Below are 20,511 nucleotides of genomic sequence, written 5' to 3'. Positions count from 1 at the left end.
AGAAATAATATTGAAAGAGAGAGCAAATGTTGGATAATTTGCCTGTGGGAGTAGAAATAAAATAGTCAGATGGCGATTGAGATTTTTGATTTTTCAGATTTAAGCCAATTTCTTCGATACAAATTTCGGTAAGCACTGATGAATTTGAGCGAGCACTAATACTGTAATAAATTCCAAGAAAAATGATATTTAGAATAAGCGATCCTATCTGCCCGATAAGGACAAAATCTAGAAACCAAGGGCTGTCCAGTTCGATTTGCCACCAAAGTACCAAAGCAATCAAGTTCTCGATTAAACAAATCTGTCAAATCGAAAGTGTGTGATAATAGCAAATGAAATAAGACGGTAAAAAAGTTATTTCGCTACAAAATTACCCCATAATAAAATATGTAGTGGAAACGGTCCAAATGTTTGCAGAATTCGAAGTTAAAGAACGCGAAAATATGGATGAAACCAGAGATGACGCAAAAATAGATTCTTTGCATACAAGTCATCCCGTCGGCTGATTCTGTTTTCATCCATATCCAAATAATCATAACTATCCAGTGAATAAGGCAGCCAGTCAAAAAGTAACTCCCGCAGACGACGGAAAAAACGCCCAGAGAAAGGGTTCGAGTAACTAAATGAAAAAACGGATATCATTAGTTTTAATTTACTTTTTGCTAAAACAATTGTATATACTTATTCCAAATAGATGCGCTGGAAATAGAACACCTGAACTGACACAGTGTTTTCTTTGCATGTTGCCATCGATTCGAATGTTTAACGTTAGGGTAAACGCCAGGCCGATGACGGAAGTGGCAACCGAAGCAATTTGAAAATAAGTGGTCACTTGATAAAACTCAAAATTATGGAGCATGCCATTTGTCAAATGTTCTTAAAGAAAATAATAAATACCGCTTCCAATAACAAAGTCATTGGTTATTATGATGTACAACAGTAGCACCAACTGAGGAGCGGATTTCAAGAAGCGTTCAAATAATAGTATAAACTGTGCTCGGTGATTTTCTTCAGTCATCCGAGAATAGTTCTCAGCCATTTCAACATAGTCGTTTCTTCTTTTTGCTTGGATGACTTTCCATCCAAAACAAAAAATGTCAACATACCTAAGGTATAAAAATATGAGGTAAATTTCAAAATGTATTACTATTAATGTGGATTTACCTAGGAAAAAGTCCACCAGCCATTCGGCAGATAAATTTGAATATTAAATTACTCTGTGATACTTCGTTATTTGTTGTTTCCTCGGTGTAGTACAGACTGTCACCGAAGACAGTCGTGTAAAAAGCAGCGAAGAGCACAAGAAATAAATGAAATCCAAGAAACCAATAATTTCCATTTTGGTAATAGTTGACTGTCGAAAAAATATTGCACAGGTAGCTAACGACGAAAATGAGCATGGACCACAGGACACGAAGAAAGTGAAACCAAATAAATTTAGTTTCCTTTAAAATTTTCTCTTTCTCGTGAATTGGGAACGAAATAAACGGCGGCGAAACCGTGTTGTTATTATTCACGTTCTCACCCATGATTCAGATATTTTTTCGTGAAACAATAACGCAGGGAAATCTTATACACAAAGACAAAAGATTTCCGAGCACAACTGTCAACTGTCAGATGCTGTGGATGACTGCTTAGCTAAACCTAACTAGTTTGCATCATTGTGAAGAAACAGCGGAACAAGATTGGACATGATTTGCCGGAGAGGAACATAGTTCCGCTTGCCGCAAAAATGGCCGACGCTATACCTTAATGGGGTTGCATGGACGGCGCTCAAAATGTTCGCGTGAAAAAATTATTTTCAATGTTATTCAGTTTCAGCAGGACGCGTTTTATTTAAGAGATATAAAAGAATTTGGAAATAGTTCAATAATTTCCCAATAAAATTTAAAAAAAACCGCGAAAATTCATTGGGGTTATTTTACTATAAATGCGAATCCTTGCAATTTCTAATTCAAACAATTTTTTTGGCGGCGATTATTGCCAAAGATTGAGTAGGGGTAGGCCTACTCATAGGGGAAGAGTCGACCCCATTGACCGAAAGATATTGAAAAATTTCGCCATCTTCGTCAGTAAAAATAGTGGACTGAGGGCGTTCATCAGTTGATTTTTCATCAGTTGATTTCCTATCCAATCAATAATGAAAAATGAGGATTAAAAATAAATAAATAAATATGTCGCATCAAAACATACTTGCAAAGACTATGTCGGTAATAGATTGCCAGCAAAAGCCAACTAAAACCATGCAAACCTAACCCACTGGCAATAGCCACACTATAAAACCAGGGTAGTGGGTCGGAAGGTTCTTGATCAAATTTGCCATGCATCAGTACGATAATCACGTAAAAAAGGGTTTCGAAAGATATAACCTGTGTTAATAGTAAAAAATATAATTGTAATTTGTTCATGCCTATAAACAAATTTCGAATATTTACGACTTACAAGTAAATACGGAATTTGCGGAGGGCGGGGAGGGCCTGGCACTTTTTTCCGCTCATTGACGAACGCGAAAACGTGGATTAAGGCTGTGATTGCGTAAAAGACGACTTTTCCAAAAGTTAATTCTTCTTTTCTTTTTGCCTTGAATTTGCAGCACAAATGAATAAAGATGGGCAATGGCACAATGATTATTGTGAATCGTAAAACAGGGAAACAATAAGCGGCAAAGAAACCCAGCACGATGACACGACTGCCTTGTGTAAAGACAAAAATATTAAAAAATTCAACAGGAAAAATAAACGTAATTATTGAAAACTTACTTATCCAACAAAAACAAGCTAACCCCAACAAGAAAGTATCATAAAAAGTGTTACGCCATTGGTCGTTTTCTTCTGTTTTTGATTTCTCGTATAATGTCAATGTCAATGCCAGACTGACAAGAGATATAAAAAAAGAGCAAACGACTAGAACAACTGAAAAAGTCACAAAATGCCAAAATGGATCCATTTTTTAGCTACTAGAAAAATTTGCTATAAGGAAATTCCGATAGCCTACCGTGTGTGTTAAATAGATCACATTCATGAATTGCTATAATGTAAAATTTCAACACCAATTGAGGAGCAGATTCGAAGAAACATTCTACGAGACGTAGATAAGTCATCTGTTGAAGGCATTGATCCATTTTCGGAAAGTCTTTCATCTTTTGGGCTTTTATACTTTCAATTCCATAACAAAGGCTGTCAACGTACCTAGATTAATTTCAACCTTTACCGCTACTGTCGATACGAGTCAAATTGTACTACGAAAATACCTGGCTAGAGGCCATATTAAGATGATTCGACAGACAACTCTAAAAACAGATTTCCATTTGGACTTTGACACGGGCGCAAATTCTTCTTCGTCTTTGGCGTACCAATCGTTACTCAAGAAAGACATGAACATGCCAGGCACTACTAAAAAGATTAGTGTGATGCAACAGTAGTATTTGTAACCTGCATAGTGATAGCGAAACACCAAACACGCGTCGTTCAAAATATCCCACAAATAAAAAGCCATTAAAAGCACGATCGTCGCAACTTCCCACGCTATTGACTTTCTTTCACATTCGACCTGTGGTTGTGCAACTGGTATATCTTTGGGAGTATGCATGTTTCAAACTGAAACACTCTTCACGAAATAAATATTTTGTGGGAACCAAAACACTGATGAGCACTCAAATTGGACAGAGAAACAAAACTGTAAAATTTTTAGATGAGTTAAAATTTAAAAACAAAATTTGCTTGACGATTCCAAACGTTGAGCGAAATCCACAGAGAGGGTCCAGCCGGAGTGCTGGATTGTGACCGACTGACTGACCAGATCAAACTGTCACAGGCCTACGTCTAACCATTTTACGACTCTACCTAAAACTGGAGGCACACAAGTTCTTTTTCTTGTAGTCTGATATGTAACAGTAAAATGTTACTACATATAGTAATTCTGACATGGGGAAAAGGACCTACAGCAGTGTTTTTTCGGAGACAGAAGGGTATGACCGACATTAGAAAAATTTTAAACAAACTTAGGTAAAGGGTTTTGGGTTTTATTATCATTGAATTGCTACCCTAGCTTGTCAGATGAATTATTTCTTGGCACGTGGAACTGTCACATGTACAACAAAGACCAAAATAACAAGAGAAAAATTCGTCCTAAAGACGAAGGCCAAAAGGTAAAACAAATTCGGAGGATAAAACAAAACCCTTTGGTTTCCAAGAAAAAGGGACAAACTCAGGAGTTTATTGCTCTAGTGACCTAATTGTCAAAACGTTTCGAGCATTCGAAAACATCACGTTTGAGTGATCTTGAGATCAATTAGATTTTGGCTACAAGCTGAATAACACAGTCGACCACGTGGTTCTACATTGAGTTGGAGAATTTTAGGGAATTCACGGAGCCTATAGTGGCTTTGGCTTATCTAAAGTGAACAGCAGATGATTACGACTTACCGATGAAGAAAGGGGATTCGGGTTCAGAGTTGGCGACGAAATGGCATCCTTTCTTTTCTGGCAGCCAACACACACCTTGATAGTCTCCTTCCATCATGCACAGCACTAGGGTGATATATTCAGTTATTAAATCATTTGAATCTAGTTTTTTAAAATTTATTTAGATTTAGAATCAATTTAGATGATTAACACTTCACACTGAGAAATGTCATGCCATACTTGAAGACAAACAAGTGAAACAACTCCACTCTCGACCACGAGTCAACTAAACTGTTCTGCGGTGAAGAATAGACAACGAAATGAAAAAGCGGGAGAACTGGAGAAGGGATCAAAAAAGATTTTGATCGAACCCTCCCTTATTGCCATCGATGCCAAAGAAAATAACCCACCCCTTTCCTCCTGCTTCCTGCCCATCCGCACAACATATTCATACACACAATTCTGCCATGGATGTAACAATTACACACAAAAAATTAACTTGTTAAGTTAAAAAAAATTATATTCATTTATTCTACATCGAAAAATGGCAATGTTGTGGGAATCGTTTTCGTTATGTATGGAATCTAGCTTTTGCAACAAATGGTCCCCATTCCGTAAAATCAAAAATTTCTATTATAAAAAAAATTCAAATGGAATAACACTAAAAGGGAACGACAGTTAGTGTCCGATCTAATCCGTGTAGAACCATGGAAGACAGACACCCGTCTTCAAGCAGCAACGATAGTCCCAAAAGCCCATAAGAATCGAATTCTCAATTAAACATCCCTGGTCCGAGACAATGAACAAAAGTTAATTAAAATACATGTTAACATAAATTTGTTTTTGGTTTTTTTTTTTAAATTTACGTTCACGTCGTTCAAAGAAATGATAATACTCACAATGTAATAAACAGAAGCTTTGTTACGAGGGTATCTTGATTTCACAATCGAACGATTTATATCCATGAAGGATGAAGATATGCTTATCAAAGGTATTTTTAATACAAACACGGTAGCTGTGCAAAATACGGTGTATTCTTACCATAGGAAATTGTGCTTAGCAGCAGTAAGTGCGAGGGTATCACGAAAGAGCAAACCACAAAAAAGTGCAAATGCGCAAGTCAAGTTATTCCCTGATTGAAGCTGACGAGTATGTACAAAACGTTAGTCAAGTTATCGGAAATAAGATCAATCCAGATCTTTTCGAAGTGGAGGACAGAAATAGAGATTCTACATTTCAGGATGGACATCTTCGCGTTGAATGATGTCGAGTCTGCCGAGTCGAGCCGGACTAGTACGAGGGGAAGGAACACCATTGATGATAGGAGGGTGAGTATCGCTTAAGCACAAGGTTGCTCCATCCTTGTTGCATATGCCGACATTGGGCAGCAACAGGTTCGGATGAAGACACTTGTAGTAAAATGCAAGTAGAGCGATACTCAGTACAAAGGATCCTATCTGGCCGAACAGGGCCGGGAAGTGAAACCAAGGACGAGGTGGGGCTATATCAGCTACCTTAATCCACCACAGCACCATAAGAATGGTGTTCTCGAAGAAACAAACCTAAAACAAAAATAAAATAAGGCAAAACAAATGTAATGTTATTTATGGTTAAATTTTTAAATACAACTTACAGCGTAATAGAAAGCATATCGGAAACGTGTTCGATCGGGTTTGACGTTGAAGAATGTGAAGACATGGATGATGGCTAAAATAAGGCAAAAGAAGAATTCTTCTGTGCGGGTGGAGCACGCGGCTGTTGCCTGCAACCAAAGCCATATAGCCATTAGGATCCAGTGGCCAAGACAGACAGGCCAAATAAACCAACCGTATTCGGAAGCAAAGACAGTCAGTGCAATGACTCGAGCAACTATAATAACAAATTCAACGTTATTCAATTTAAGGGAAATTGAGCTAGCTTCCTATGCCTCACCTATCCCAAAAAGATGAGCTAAGAAGAGAACGCAAGTTCCCAGCAAATGAATGTTTTCCTTGTCTACTTGGGCAAAGCGCAGTGATCTGTTGTAAGTCGTCAATGCCCACGCCAAGCTGACGACAGAAGTGACAACAGAGGCAGCTTGGAAAGTCACTGTAAATACCATATTATTAGTTCAGAATTTGTGATGATATAGAATCGAAATGACAATAATTACCAGCTATTGGATCAGTTCCAAAACTGAAAGTGTTTTTTGCCATAATGTACAACTGTAACACTAGCTGTGGAGCAGATTCCATGAAACATTCAAACAGTCTTAGGAATGTGGCATCAGCATCTTCATAGGCCATTCTAGCATAACACTGGCCCATTTTGTTGTATTCCTTCCTCTTTTTGGCTCGTCTACTTTGAAGTCCATAGCGAAGGGTGTCAACATATCTAAAAAAAGAAATTGTGATGTATTTCATGGCTTAAATGCATGTTACTACACAAAATACCTTGCAACTGGAGAAAGAAAAAATATTAGGCAGAATATGCGAAACACCCAGGTACATGTAGACACTGGAGGAAAGTTTTGGTTGTTCTGATCTTTAATGTACCACTTTGTACTCAAACCAGACATGGTGAGAGCAGGTATGGCCACGAAAGCCAATGTAAACCCAAAATACCAATGGTGCCCCAAATTGAAATATGTGGCAGCCATAAATCCGTCAGTGATAAGATCAGCCATGTAACTGAATATGGAAACAACGATGCAGACTACATCGAGCCAGTTGAAATTTGCTTTTCCTCGCAAGCCATCCACTTCGTCGAACTCAAAGTGACTCGTTTCGACCAGCGACTTCTCTTGACACTTGTCTTTTTCGTTTTCAGCCGACACACGTTCATGACACGCCCTTGGTAACAGTTTACTCGGCGATGAAACTGTATTGGCGGTAGATTCCATATTTGGGCTCGTGAAACTAATTTAGGTTTGATTTATAAACACGAGCCGTTGGCTTAGCACACAGCCACACACACACACCTGCTATAATAATTTGAAAACGTAGCGCCGTCTGACGACTACCCGACTTTGACAGATATGAAAAGAGGCGGAAGAGGGCAATAGATGAGCAGACAGTAGAATGATAGTGAATGTCATAATAATCCGCTAGGGGCGCTGAAAACAAACAAAATTTGAACTTTTTCTTCTTGGAATATTTTCATCGTTCGGTAATGAACCGGTACTTCTCCTTATTGAACGAATGATCTCAATCAGATTTATACTTTTAGTATTAATGTTGAATACACGTCCGTCCGTCAACTGTTCTGTGACAAAAAAAAATGATGTAATCATGTCATTCCGTCCTCTGTGTATTTCCGTCTTTTGTGTATTCTGTGCATTAACGTGATGTTAATGGTTTAACAAAATCGAAGGATCGTAGAGTAGACACTGGGGAGCCTACTAGACCGAAAGTCGAACCGCGATTTATTATTATTAGGACTACATATCATTTGCGTTCGTCTCTAGGAGACAATTCACGTTATCGCATTATTTTGGTGTAGTCGACAGTGAAAAGTGGTCCAGTGCGCAGTCAATACTCAATAAAGTAAAAGCGTGGTACCCAGGTTGGATACCACTCTAAAATACCTTCCCTTTTGTTATTTTCCAAAATAAGAAGCCACGATTTTTTTACCCCAATTACATTTAAGTTTGTTATACGATGTTGCGTCCACCGCCATCTTCTCTACAACGACATATCATTTTGCTCATCATAAAAAAGGAGGACCTTCAATTCCGTTTTCATTTTCGAAATTTTGAAAATATCCGCTAGGAGCGCTTTATCTGATAGGAGACATTTGATTAATCGTGCAACATTGGCAGACGAAAATAACGGGCTGGTTCTTGGCCGGTGCCACGTTCCGTACCTCAAAATTGCTGATGAAATTTCCTTTTGTTGTTAAGACTGTAGCCTCCCTAGTCTTTAGTAGAAAGTTCCTTGGCACTCAATCTTGCACGACCAAGATTAAACCTTTCCTTTTTTCGAGAAAGCTTCACGTTCTTTCTTCTTTAAGATATCAAAAACAGGCACCCGCTTGGGGTTCGAAAAGGCATAAGGATAAGCAGAAATTAAAGATTCAGTTTATTAACATAATGGCTGATCCTAAGATTGAAGAAGTTTTGGCACCTTTCCGTGCTTCTGTCAAAGAGCAGGTATTTGGTTTGTATGATGATGATTATTGTTCGTTATAGTACTACCTGCTAGTGACAAGTCAACTTGAACAAAGTGTGACCTGATTTGTTTCCTCTTTTTAGGGAGATATTGTCCGTCAACTAAAAGAATCAGGTGCTCCTGAGCTTGATTTGAAGAAAGCTGTTGCCGAACTGAAGGCTCGGAAGAAGATTCTTGAAGATAAGGAGTTGGAGTTGGCTCCTGTGGAGGCTTCTTTTGACCGAGCTAAAATGGAAGACTTGCTAAAGAGAAGATTCTTCTTTGACCAGTCCTTTGCCATCTATGGAGGTATCACTGGCCAATTTGATTTTGGTCCAATGGGCTGTGCCATGAAAGCCAATATGCTCAGTACCTGGAGGAATTTTTTCATCTTGGAAGAACAAATGTTGGAAGTTGATTGTTCAATCCTTACTCCTGAACCTGTGTTAAAGTGAGTAACCTGTTTTTTATGGCAAAAAATCTCTTTTGTTACATACTCAATTTCTCATGTCTGATCTTAGGGCTTCTGGCCATGTTGATCGTTTTGCTGATTTAATGGTAAAGGATGAGAAAAATGGTGAATGTTTCCGCCTGGACCATTTGATCAAAGCCCATCTAGAAAAGGTCAAATCTGATAAGAAAACAACTTCTGAAGTCAAATTGGAATGTGAAGACATTGTCGTTAAGCTCGATGGAATGAACAAGGAAGAAATGCGTGTCATTCTCCGAAAATTTGAGATGAAAGCACCCTTAACCAACAACGAACTCAGCGATCCTATGGAATTCAACTTGATGTTCAGCACTTACATTGGCCCCACTGGCCTAGTTAAAGGCTTTTTGCGGCCTGAAACAGCACAAGGAATCTTTGTTAACTTCAAGCGATTGTTGGAATTCAATCAAGTAATAATTTATTTTGAAACTTTTAGCCCATTGTTCTGTTAACAAACAAACACATTTCTTAAGGAAAAACTGCCCTTCGCAGCAGCTCAAATTGGCAATAGCTTCCGCAATGAAATTTCTCCTCGTTCGGGGTTGATCCGCGTTCGTGAGTTTACGATGGCAGAAATTGAACATTTCTGCGATCCAACGGACAAGTCTCATCCTAAATTTAGTGAAGTTCGAGATGTTCAAGTAAGTTACCGAATTGATTATACTAGCTTGTGAAATAATCCAACTTTATTGCACAGGTACTCTTGTATTCCGCCTGCAACCAAATGGATGGCAAAGCAGCTGAAATTGTCACCATCGGCAAGGCAGTGGATGACAAAATCATTGCCAATGAAACTTTGGCATATTTCATGGCTCGTATCCAACAATACATGGTCAAAGTCGGAGTAGATCCCAGGAAACTTCGATTCCGTCAGCATATGAACAACGAAATGGCTCACTACGCCTGCGATTGTTGGGATGCTGAATGTCTCACTTCCTATGTAAGCTCTTTGTCTATGATTTAACTTGAACAATATTGACGTTACATTTTGAATTATATCAAGGGATGGGTTGAATGTGTCGGCTGTGCCGATCGATCTGCCTACGACTTGTCCCAGCACACCAAATCCACCGGGGTCCGTCTTGTTGCTGAAAGGAAGTTGCGCGAGCCCAAGACTATCGACGTCGTTGAGGCTGTAGCCAACAAAGGCATTGTTGGCAAATCGTTCAAGAAGGAAGCCAAAGAAATTATGGAAGCGCTCTCGAAGCTGGAACCTTCAACTGTCGCTGAAGTGGAAGAATCTTTGAAAAACAACGGAAAATATGTTCTTGAGATCGGTGCCAATTCCTACGTCCTGACACCCGACATGTTGGAAGTCAAGCGTTACCAAAAAACTATTTACGTAGAAGAATATGTGCCGAATGTCATTGAACCATCGTTCGGTATCGGTCGGATTATGTACTCGATCTTTGAGCATAACTTCAGAGTGAGAAGTGACGGTGGCCAACGCACGGTTAGTACAAAACCACCGGATGGATGTCGTCATTTCAGAATATTTCTAATATTTATTCTTTTTTGCGCGGGTGATTTCCTTAGTATTTCTCTCTACCTCCGGTTATCGCTCCATTGAAGTGCTCGGTGCTTCCATTAAGTAACAATGCGGATTTTGTTCCATACATCCGCCAACTGTGTAAGTTGTTTTCTTGGCAACTGGGAACTTCAGTGTTTCATATGCTTTCTCTTTTTCTTTCCTTTTAGCGCGTGATCTCACTGCCCTTGACGTGTCGAACCGCGTTGACGATTCAAGCGGATCTATCGGTCGCCGATACGCTCGAACTGATGAAATCGCCATCCCATTTGGAATTACCATCGATTTCGATTCTCTGAAAGAGCCCCACACTGCCACTCTGCGTGAACGTGACTCGATGGGTCAAGTTCGTATTCCGGTAAGCTCTGACGTCATTCCAGACGAAAGAAAGTCTCTTGTTTAACTAAAAAAATTACCATTTCGTCCACAGTTGAAAGAGATTGCTGGCGTTGTAAGGGATCTTTCCTACGACAAGATGACATGGACGGACGTTGAAGCCAAGTACCCGAAATTCGAACAACAAGAAACCAAGACATAAATAGGCCCAGAAACTGTGAATTCTTCTGCAATTGGGTGAGGCGAACGCCTCGAGCAAAACAACTTTTTTGCGCACGACGTATAATAGCATTGGTGTCGGGTACTACTACACACCCCAGTGGCTTTCTGAAAGTAAATCTTGTCTGGTTACTCCAATGTCAAATTTTTCGTTTTTCTTATTTTTACTTTTTTTTTTATATTTCTCACACCGGTTATGAAACAGAACTCGCTGCTCTTTTATTTCACGCAACATCTTCCCTATTTTCTGTTGTATCGCCCACGGCCGGATGCGGCCCCTGTAGAATTCTCTCCATATAGTCTATTCAGATGCAAATATCCGTGTCGGATATTTAACCAGAAAAGGGGGAGAATCGCCAGGTTTCCCTGCAAGGAAGTGCCGAACGCTGCTGCCACCTAGAGTGTTATAAAGTGAGTATCGATATTTTAGAAAGTCTCTCTCTCTCTCCCGCTGACACATCGTTCGTTACGATCTACTGCCGATTATATGAAGACTTAGTAAGCGGACGGAAACCTGCGGCCGGAATGCAGTGAGGGAGGGGTTCTTCGAACGGGGAGAGATTGCTTGTTTTTATCACAGAAAAAAGCCATGCTTTAAAAAATGTCGAGTTTGCATCATTTTGGGCTAGCGGTAATACTTCCGGCTCGTTAATTTTTTTACGTCATGACATGACTTTTGATGGCTTGCCATCAGCTAACCGTTTTTCACTTGGCCTCTAGTTTAATCCAATCCTTTTAAATTGTCGTGCTGCGTCATCGATCGTTTTGGTTGAAAAATTGTTTGTTTTTTTATTAACCGACTAGAGAAATAAGGGAATCCATCTTCCGGAGCGGAAGGGTCTATTGTCGGGGCAAAGAGCATGCGATGTGCCGTACGCCTCGTTTCGTGACATCAATTTAATCTGCTAGGACCTGTAATAAGATTAAAATCTTTTGAATTTTGTGTTATCCCCCGTGTGTGACGTCAGCCGTAGTAAATAACGGAAACAAAACAAACGAAACACAGACGCCCTAGCGGAGGAAGTAGAGTCGGCGAGAAAAGGTGTGGCCGCCGCCGCCGCTGCTGCTGCCGCAAATGCGCGATAGGGGAGAACCAAACACGGGCACGAAGATAAAAAGAGAAACACTTGAGTTGCCAAAATGCCTGTGTTTGTATATCTTAAGGCGAAAAACCGGAGAAAGAGAGAGAAAGAAAAAAGGGATGAAACGTAAACTGCAAATCGCGTTGTCCATTTTCCACAGTCCGGAAGACATATGTAAATAGATGAGGATTGCTGGTACATATAGTCTTAGGAATTATGAAAAAGACGATGACAAGTATGGTGACGATATTACAAAATAAAAAAAGGCGAGACCATGAGCATATTAGCCAGCGCTAGACGACTGTGGGGTGCTTCCCAGTTTTTCTATTCGGTTGAAGTGCAAGTGGAATTTAAGGTTTTCATCCGCCTAGAGCTATATGAGCCTCGACACACACACACAGACACACTCGTTTTTGGGTTTAAGCCATCACCTTCGCACGAGACGAAATTGTTTCGGCAACTGGAACTCGTTTACCTTTTTACAGCGACAATTTTCAATTTGGTTGCCTAAACCTGTTTCCTTCCAGGTTCTCCCTTTCAGCCTCACCTGAAATCATCCTGTTCGGCAACATCGCCGCTCACCAAAATTCCCACACGTATAGATAGTATACTACACAGTACACGACAGGTATATACAACAAAAAACAATGAAAAAAAGTTGTTTTTGGGGGTAGGGCCCATTGAATATTTAATTTCGTAAAAAGCTCTGCCATTTTGGTTCACTTTCATACAGTATCTTAGTAGGACAACAAACCAAGTGGGAGTATGGTGACTAATGCAACCGGAATTGTGTGTGTGTATGTTTGAGTGTGTGTGTGTGACAGCTTTCGTTGGGTTCCGAGTTTTTGAATAACCGACCGAAATATATTCAAGTTTGACGTTTCTTGCCCCGCAGTGGGAACGAACAAAAAATACTCCTCCCGGACCCCGGGTTTGGTTCAGCGTGTCGTGTGCCACAGTCAGTCGGCTGCTGGCTTCTGCACGAACTGGTCGTGTTGTTGTTCGTGGCTGTTTCCCACCACCACCACCACAACACACAAACATATTTTCCACTAGTGTTTCTTATCTTCTCATTTCCTTTTGGAAGAAAGAAACAACAACACCTGATACACATACCTGTGTGGACAAGCGAAAGCTCTTTTCGTGCACACACGTACATTCATCATTGTGAACGACGACGTGAAAGTCTCTAGTTATTGTTCTCTCCCTTCATTCTCGTGGCCGGTGTTTGGCGAACCGCGATCTACTACATGACTGAGTGAAGATACACACAGAGAGACTCGACGAAGAAAAAGAAAGGGACGAGAGAAAGCCGCCTGTTAAAGGTTGTGTGTGTTTTTTTTTTTATTGTGTGCGTGAGTCTGCGTGGGGGGAGGCTGTTTGTGCTCACACCATGATGAATCACGAAGAGATCGGTCGAGGAGACTTTGTTCTGCTCGACGAAATTTCTCCCGACAGTTTCATCCACAATCTGCGAATCAGGTGATATTTTCAGACTTTATTTTTACAATGGCAGATGCTCACACACAAATAGCTTATAGTGATTCTTTTGACGTGAGACTCTTTCGCTGGAGGAGTCTCTCAGCGGGGGCGAACGACAATTGCAGCTAGCCGGGAGGGCAATGTTTTGATGTCGTAAATTAGTCGCGGGTTGTTTTTGGGTAAAAGTCATATAGGAAAAGTAAATTTTAGTACTAACTTTTTATTATTAATTTTTTTTTCGGCAGACATCGGCAGATAGTGTTTTAAAAAATGACAAATCCTAGGGATTTTCGGAACCTTAGAAAAGAAAGCGAAAATCCTTACCCAGAAAAACCAGACGTGACCCCTCGTAAGATTATAACCGACCGCCAGTCCTTGGAATTAAAATTGGTCTTTTTCTGCGAAACTTTTGACTTTTAAAATGTTTACGTGTCTGTCCACAACATTTAGAATACTTACAAATGATGTCAGCGCGTGTTTTAATTCTTATCTTTCTTTTTCGTGCGTTGGTTAGGTGCAAATTTGTTCTTTTTGATTATTTGAAGAGGAAAAAGATTGGACAGACTGGTTTTTCCCCTCTTATCAGATAAATTATAAGTTGTTTTAGTTCATGTTTCGATGTTTCGTTTCACCCCCCTCGTTTGCGTGATTGCCTATTTCCAGCTCCGATGTGGTAATTATAGCGTGAGCAGATGGCGTCGTGGTCATTTGCATGGGATATTCGAACGAAAAATAAACCGGGAGGGAATCAGTTAGACAAATAACAACGAAAGAAATGATCGGTTGTATATCAAACGTTGTCTACTCAATAGTCTGTCTTTCTTCTTTCGAAATGTTTGCCTTTGCTTTTGCAATGAAAAACGACCACTTGAAACAGCCATCTGTCACGCCGTTCTGGGCCGTGAATCAAGACCGTTATCTAATCTCCTTCTACCTAGCTGCCATATTTTATGCCTTTCGTTTTTATTTCAATCTTTACAAAGTTGCCCAATCTTCCAAAGTCCATTAAACACACAAGTGTCCTAATCATGTGTTAAAATAATGATTTCAGATTCAATGGAGGGAAATTTTACACTTACATTGGCGAAGTGTGTGTTTCAGTCAACCCGTATAGAACGTTGAATATTTACGGACCGGATTATGTCAGCCAATACAAAGGTTGTATTCCGACCCAGAAACAATGTTGCACAAGAAATGTTTGCCAATTCACGTTCTGTGTTTCTATTAAACAGGAAGAGAAATTTTCGAGCGGCCGCCGCACATATTCGCCATCGGTGATGCAGCCTACAAGACGATGAAGAGAAATGGCAAAGATACGTGCATCGTCATCAGCGGCGAATCGGGCAGCGGGAAAACCGAGGCTTCCAAAATCATCATGCGTTACCTGGCAGCCGTGACAAACCTTAGCGGCCAGCAAGAAATCGAACGGTACGAACCTTTGACGTTATTATGTACATTCGGGCTGTCTGAATGCATACCATACAAAAGTCGACAGTGCACACTGCACAGTCCCAATCGATCCACTATATAGGAAAAAGGCGGTGCCCTATATAGTCCACAACGTATTCACGCCCTGTAAAAATCTCCGTGATTATTAAGCTACTAATCCAATGAAGTCCTTCAATGTCCCTGGACTGCGGCTCTAATCTTCTAGCTGAGCTCGGGATTCGGGTTACTGTAGCTCTATAGCTCGGGCGTATTGTATTTTTATTAAAAAAACCTTTTCAAGTGAACTTATGCACATAAATTTGTCAGAGTCTTTTATATAGTTTGCATTTTTTTTTTCATAAACAAGCGCGCAGCTGTTGCCAGCGCGAACGCAGGCACGTGTGACGTCAGTAGTTAGGGTGCTAACACAAATTTCCATCTCAAAATAGACGCCGAACTGACGGATTATTTAGCTTTTTCCCAGGTTAGCCTTGCAGCAGTACAGTAATATGTCTTAGGGGGGTTTAAAGTAGCAACTATTTCTTAACGGTATATATCAGTGCTCATGGGGGTTGTAGGTATGCGGGAGCCCAGATCTATTTACGAGCGATTTAGTAATCGATTTTTTTATGTTTTGGCTACCACATAAAAACGTTTGGCGAAAATTCGACAGAGCTCGTGGATACCTGAGACTAGAATTTTTCACTAGCCAGTGGTTGTGAGAACATGAACGTGACAGTGGTTACATTATTGGCTTCGTTGGTTACCCTCCCCCAAAACAACTGGAGACCCCCCCACCCGTTGTTCTTTGAACCTTTAGGTGTTTGAAAAGGCCGATGACTTTGAGCGGAATTGAAAACGAGCTCTCCAACTTTTTCCCGTCTGGCGTCTATTCACGCCGAGATTTTCTCGTCGAGTCATTACCAATGATGATGATGATCAGATGATGATGACAAACATTTTTCTGATTCGTTTGCAGAGTGAAAAACATTCTTCTTCAGTCGAACGCAATTCTGGAAACGTTCGGCAATGCCAAAACGAATCGCAACGACAATTCTTCCAGGTTCGGCAAGTACATGGACATTCACTTTGATTTCAAAGGCGATCCCATTGGCGGACATATCAACAACTATCTGCTGGAGAAATCGCGTGTCATTGTCCAGCAAGCGGGCGAGCGCAACTTCCATTCATTCTATCAGGTATCATCATTATCATTTGTTTTGCATAATCATTGCCTCGGTTATGGGGTGCCATTAGCGTGTGGTAGTCCTTCATTAGTCGAATTCCTTTCCCTCCTCCCTTTTCTTGTCTTCCGGTCGCTTTCTTTCAATGGTCTCACGTCATTTTTCTCTCTCTTTCCGATTTCCGTATGCGAACAGTTGTTGTTTGGAGCTCCGGATGGTGAGGCGGCCAAGTTGCAGCTGAAACGTGACCCGACATTTTACCACTTTTTGCGCCAAGGAGGCGTGGCCAAAGTGGATTCCATCAGCGACCGGACTGATTACAAAAACGTTTCGTCCGCTTTCCGCGCCTTGAATTTCGACGGCCCATCAGTGGATACCATCTGGAAAATTGTGGCGGCCGTTCTGCATCTGGTACTACAATACAAATTCAATCTGATTTGGATTTCGATGGCTTTTTAACGACGATTGTGGATTGTTTTCTTGTTCTCTACAGGGAAATGCGGAATTCAAATCGGAGGGCGACAAGACCCGCCTGGCCAATTCTGCGACGCTGTCGACCGTGGCATCTTTGCTCTGCGTCGACCCCAATGAGTTGAACCGAGCCTTGTGCCATCGTGTGATTGCCGCCAACGGCGAATTGATGGAGAAAGGTCACACGACATCCGAGGCTATCTACGGCAGAGACGCCTTCGCCAAGGTATTAGCCCTTCATTTGATTTGCCGCAAGGTAATCACGAAGTGAACTCCTTTTTATTTCTTGTGACTGAACTTTCCCAGGCCCTCTACGATCGTCTTTTCTCGTGGATTGTGGAGCGAGTTAACAGCGCCATTGAAGTACAAAGGGCGGATAGAAGCTATAACGTACCAGGTACGGTTATTGGCGTGCTCGATATTTACGGTTTCGAGATCTTCGACATCAACAGTTTCGAGCAATTTTGCATCAACTACTGCAACGAGAAACTGCAGCAGCTTTTCATCGGTAACCCCCAAATGAAAAAGTGGAAAAGTAACAGTTTTTTTAATCGCCTTTTGTTCCTCATTAGAATTGGTGCTGAAACAAGAGCAAGAAGAATACCGGCGGGAGGGCATCGCCTGGCAAAACATTGACTATTTCAACAATCAGATCATCTGCGATCTGGTTGAGCAGCAGCACAAAGGAATTCTCGCCATTATGGACGAGGCTTGCTTGAATGTCGGACGCGTTACCGATCAAATGTTATTGGAAGCGCTGGATCAGAAACTTTCACAGCACAAGCATTACACTAGTCGCAAGCTAAGCCCGCTGGATAAAGAATTGCGACACGGCTCCGATTTTCGCATTCGGTACTACTACTCGTCGACTTTTTATTGGCAACATATAAGCCAATTTGTTGTAGTTTTATTGAATCAATATCGATTCCGCATTTCTAGGCATTACGCAGGCGATGTAGTCTACGACGTTGGCGGATTCCTGGATAAAAACAAGGATACATTGTTTCAAGATTTCAAGCGTTTGCTCTACAGTTCCAAGGACCCTAACATTCGTCATATGTGGCCTGAAGGAGCCCAAGATATCCACAAGGTGAATTAAAGTTTTGGTTTTTTTTTTCCAGGAAAGAGAACAAATGGAATCGCTCCGCTTGGTTGAAGCGACAAACGATTCTCCTCGCTGTTGTTAAATGACTGTTTTTTTTTCTCAAAAGAAAAGAAAACGAAATGTTGACAGGACATCTGTTGTTTCCTCCTGGGTTTTCTGCTCTGGAGCGGAAAATCTCACAATGTTGTAGTCTCAAAAAGAAATTTATTTTTTGTTTCCTAGACAACCAAAAGGCCACTGACAGCTGGAACGCTGTTCAAAAACTCGATGATTGCATTGGTTAAGAACCTGACATCTAAAGAACCTTTTTATGTCCGATGTATTAAACCCAACGACCAAAAATCCCCTGTGCTCTTCGATGAAGAACGTGTGCGACACCAAGTAATATCAACAGTCAACTCGGAAACATTGTTTAACATTTTAATTTATTCGGTCGTTTTGTGTTTTTTACAGGTCAGTTATTTGGGGTTGATTGAAAATGTACGTGTTCGCCGAGCTGGTTTTGCTTACAGGCAGAGTTACGATCGTTTCTTGAGGAGGTGAACTACCTTTAAATCTCTGACTCAGTAGAAATTGTAACTATTTTTTAAATTATTTAGATACAAAATGGTTTCCCAATATACTTGGCCAAATTTCCGTGGCGGAGCCGATCGTGATGGAGTCCGCATTCTAATCCAACAGCAAAATTTCGACGAGGACGTTGTCTATGGCAAGACGAAAATCTTTGTTCGATCACCACAGACCCTCTTCATGCTTGAACAAGTTAGTTTTGGAGTTGAAATTGATGTATTGGATGTTGTTTAAAATATTTTTTTCCCCCACTCACAGGCTCGCGCTCGACTCATTCCGGGAATAGTCATTTTTCTTCAAAAATTATGGAGAGGATCCGTTTGTCGTCGTCGCTATAAGAAAATCTTGGCTGCCAAAAAGATTGTCGGCGCTTATCGTCGGTACAAAATGCGCGCATACATCAAACTCCTAATCAGTCCTCTCCGGTAGGATTCTGGCGTGATTCACATAATTGGATTTTCGCTTAATTAATCTCTTTTATGGTACGACAGCAATGCGAAGCAGTTGCGGGACTACGGTTTATCAGTGCAGTGGCCGTCGTCACCGCTAATTATCGCCAAATTGGTTAACAAGTTTCACGCTGCTTTTCATCGCTGGCGAGCTTGGATGGTTATCCGAGCTATCCCTAATCAGGATTGGCCACAACTCCGTCTTAAAGTATACTTGCAAATGGCTCTGTAATTAAAAAAGAAAACGTTTAACAACCCCGTATCACTTGATAGATTGCCGCCGCTGACGCATTGCAAGGGCAACGTTCCGGCTACGGGCTGAATCGCCGGTGGGAGGGAAATTACGTAAGGGATGAGCTGAACGCCCCTACGGCTCTGGTCACGTTGAAAACTAAAGACAGGATCCAACAAATCTTGTTTGCTTCTCGGATACGCAAGTACAATAAGCGCTTCAAGTCGAGTGAACGAGCTATACTCATCACAGAAGCTTCTGTCTACAAACTGGACGGGAAGACTTTCAAACCCAAGAATAAAACCCCCTTGGTTGAGGTAAACATGGCAGAGTGCTGTAATTGAATTTGCTACTTTCAATCTAATGCATGTCTCGTTATTTAGATCACGGCGCTGAGCGTCAGTTCCGAGGATGACCACCTTCTCGTCATTCACTTGCGGAGTAACAATGACCTGGTCATTTCTCTGCAACCGGATGATCGAAATGGAGGTAGCAGAGTCGGCGAAGCTGTCGGAATTCTCCTGCAGCAATGCGAAAAGTAAAAAAATCCTATTGGTTGATATTGTCGTGCCTGTGTGGATTAAACAGCTGTATGTATTCGTTCGTTTCCAGGTTGAACGGCAAGCCTTTGTCGGTGAAAACTGGTACTCGATTCCAGTGCATGCTTGGTCGCAAGCCGCGTACTATCCATATTGATTCGAACAACGCTTCTATTAGTGCCATCAATTTTGTCAAGCAATCGAAAACAGATATTCTCTATCAATCGCCTACAAATTCTATCAAAGGAGTTGCGACCAATGGTCAAAACGGCTATCACTGAAACCGCCACTGAGAGCTTGGAAGTGTTAGTGGGACCATTGTGGGAGGTTAGCTGTATAATGTATGTTTTTTTTTCTCTCTAAATGGACGATGATTCATCCAATCTTAATTAAAAGAGGTATACAGAGCCAATATTAACAGTTTCTTATGTGTATTCAAAGTTATTGGTGTTATCATAACGTGCCATTTTTTAAAAATTTGTGTACTTTACCTTTGTTTTCATCTGGCAATAGCCTAAATACTGGAAATCCGGGTTCGTAAAAATTGTCTTGGATTTTTATGGCTTAGCAAAAATGTTAATGTGTTCATGTAAACATCACATTCGATTTTATTTTTCAAGTCGCCTTTAAAAAACTTATTGGAATTATATAGCTGTAATCAAGGGGCTTCGTATGGATGCGAGATTCTTGATTACGTTTGCCTTTCCACTTAACAAAAGAAGTCAGTTATAAACAAGGCAGTCAATTGGTTCGGAACAGTCTTTGAAGGGATTTTATTATTCAATACACTGCTTGTGAAATTTTGAGTATCTCTTAAAAATTCAGTCACGCCTGGTTTATTTGAAAAGAAATTGTTAATATGTTTA

At 40.8% G+C, this 20,511-nt stretch overlaps 4 protein-coding genes across 7 annotated transcripts; 2 read left to right on the top strand and 2 right to left on the bottom strand.

Moving 5' to 3' along the window:
- Positions 1-70: 70 nt before the first annotated feature.
- LOC124210048 lies at positions 71-3,587 on the bottom strand. 2 transcript variants are annotated; one of them, XM_046608344.1, is made up of 9 exons: positions 3,251-3,587; positions 2,995-3,188; positions 2,760-2,912; positions 2,443-2,693; positions 2,194-2,369; positions 1,165-2,126; positions 682-1,106; positions 375-619; positions 71-301 (listed from the first exon to the last, which is right to left on the bottom strand). In XM_046608344.1, the coding sequence occupies exons 1-6, from the start codon at positions 3,493-3,495 to the stop codon at positions 1,955-1,957; spliced, it is 1,191 nt and encodes a 396-aa protein (XP_046464300.1). In that variant the 5' UTR covers positions 3,496-3,587; the 3' UTR covers positions 71-301; positions 375-619; positions 682-1,106; positions 1,165-1,954. The 2 variants fall into 2 exon arrangements, with proteins under 2 accessions (XP_046464300.1, XP_046464299.1); XM_046608343.1 differs by having other exon boundaries at positions 2,443-2,912.
- A 1,828-nt stretch (positions 3,588-5,415) lies between these two features.
- Positions 5,416-7,443, bottom strand: LOC124210047 (XK-related protein 4-like). Of its 2 annotated transcripts, XM_046608342.1 has the most exons (6): positions 6,836-7,435; positions 6,556-6,776; positions 6,336-6,491; positions 6,231-6,272; positions 6,037-6,165; positions 5,416-5,965 (listed from the first exon to the last, which is right to left on the bottom strand). In XM_046608342.1, the coding sequence occupies exons 1-6, from the start codon at positions 7,282-7,284 to the stop codon at positions 5,919-5,921; spliced, it is 1,044 nt and encodes a 347-aa protein (XP_046464298.1). In that variant the 5' UTR covers positions 7,285-7,435; the 3' UTR covers positions 5,416-5,918. The 2 variants fall into 2 exon arrangements, with proteins under 2 accessions (XP_046464298.1, XP_046464297.1); XM_046608341.1 differs by having other exon boundaries at positions 6,037-6,272; positions 6,836-7,443.
- Positions 7,444-8,148: 705 nt separating this feature from the next.
- Positions 8,149-11,241, top strand: LOC124210041 (glycine--tRNA ligase-like). The gene is made up of 9 exons (XM_046608331.1): positions 8,149-8,532; positions 8,635-8,981; positions 9,052-9,430; positions 9,494-9,661; positions 9,718-9,960; positions 10,024-10,473; positions 10,557-10,650; positions 10,719-10,906; positions 10,979-11,241. Exons 1-9 carry the CDS (start codon positions 8,260-8,262, stop codon positions 11,084-11,086), a joined length of 2,250 nt encoding a protein of 749 aa, XP_046464287.1. The 5' UTR covers positions 8,149-8,259; the 3' UTR covers positions 11,087-11,241.
- A 91-nt stretch (positions 11,242-11,332) lies between these two features.
- LOC124210040 (unconventional myosin-Id-like) lies at positions 11,333-20,449 on the top strand. 2 transcript variants are annotated; one of them, XM_046608330.1, is made up of 17 exons: positions 11,333-11,514; positions 14,719-14,825; positions 14,900-15,095; positions 16,075-16,294; positions 16,475-16,690; positions 16,773-16,976; positions 17,057-17,258; positions 17,323-17,602; positions 17,690-17,840; positions 18,078-18,236; positions 18,309-18,394; positions 18,455-18,617; positions 18,684-18,850; positions 18,917-19,082; positions 19,148-19,423; positions 19,490-19,644; positions 19,719-20,449. In XM_046608330.1, exons 3-17 carry the CDS (start codon positions 14,962-14,964, stop codon positions 19,924-19,926), a joined length of 2,787 nt encoding a protein of 928 aa, XP_046464286.1. In that variant the 5' UTR covers positions 11,333-11,514; positions 14,719-14,825; positions 14,900-14,961; the 3' UTR covers positions 19,927-20,449. The 2 variants fall into 2 exon arrangements, with proteins under 2 accessions (XP_046464286.1, XP_046464285.1); XM_046608329.1 differs by lacking the exon at positions 11,333-11,514 and adding an exon at positions 12,327-13,667.
- The last annotated feature ends 62 nt before the right edge of the window (positions 20,450-20,511 follow it).

Source organism: Daphnia pulex, chromosome 12 (assembly GCF_021134715.1).
Source record: "Daphnia pulex isolate KAP4 chromosome 12, ASM2113471v1".
NCBI classification, from domain to species: Eukaryota; Metazoa; Arthropoda; class Branchiopoda; order Diplostraca; family Daphniidae; genus Daphnia; species Daphnia pulex.
Note: the sequence above shows the minus strand (reverse complement) of the source record. Positions and strands in the feature narration are given on the sequence as shown.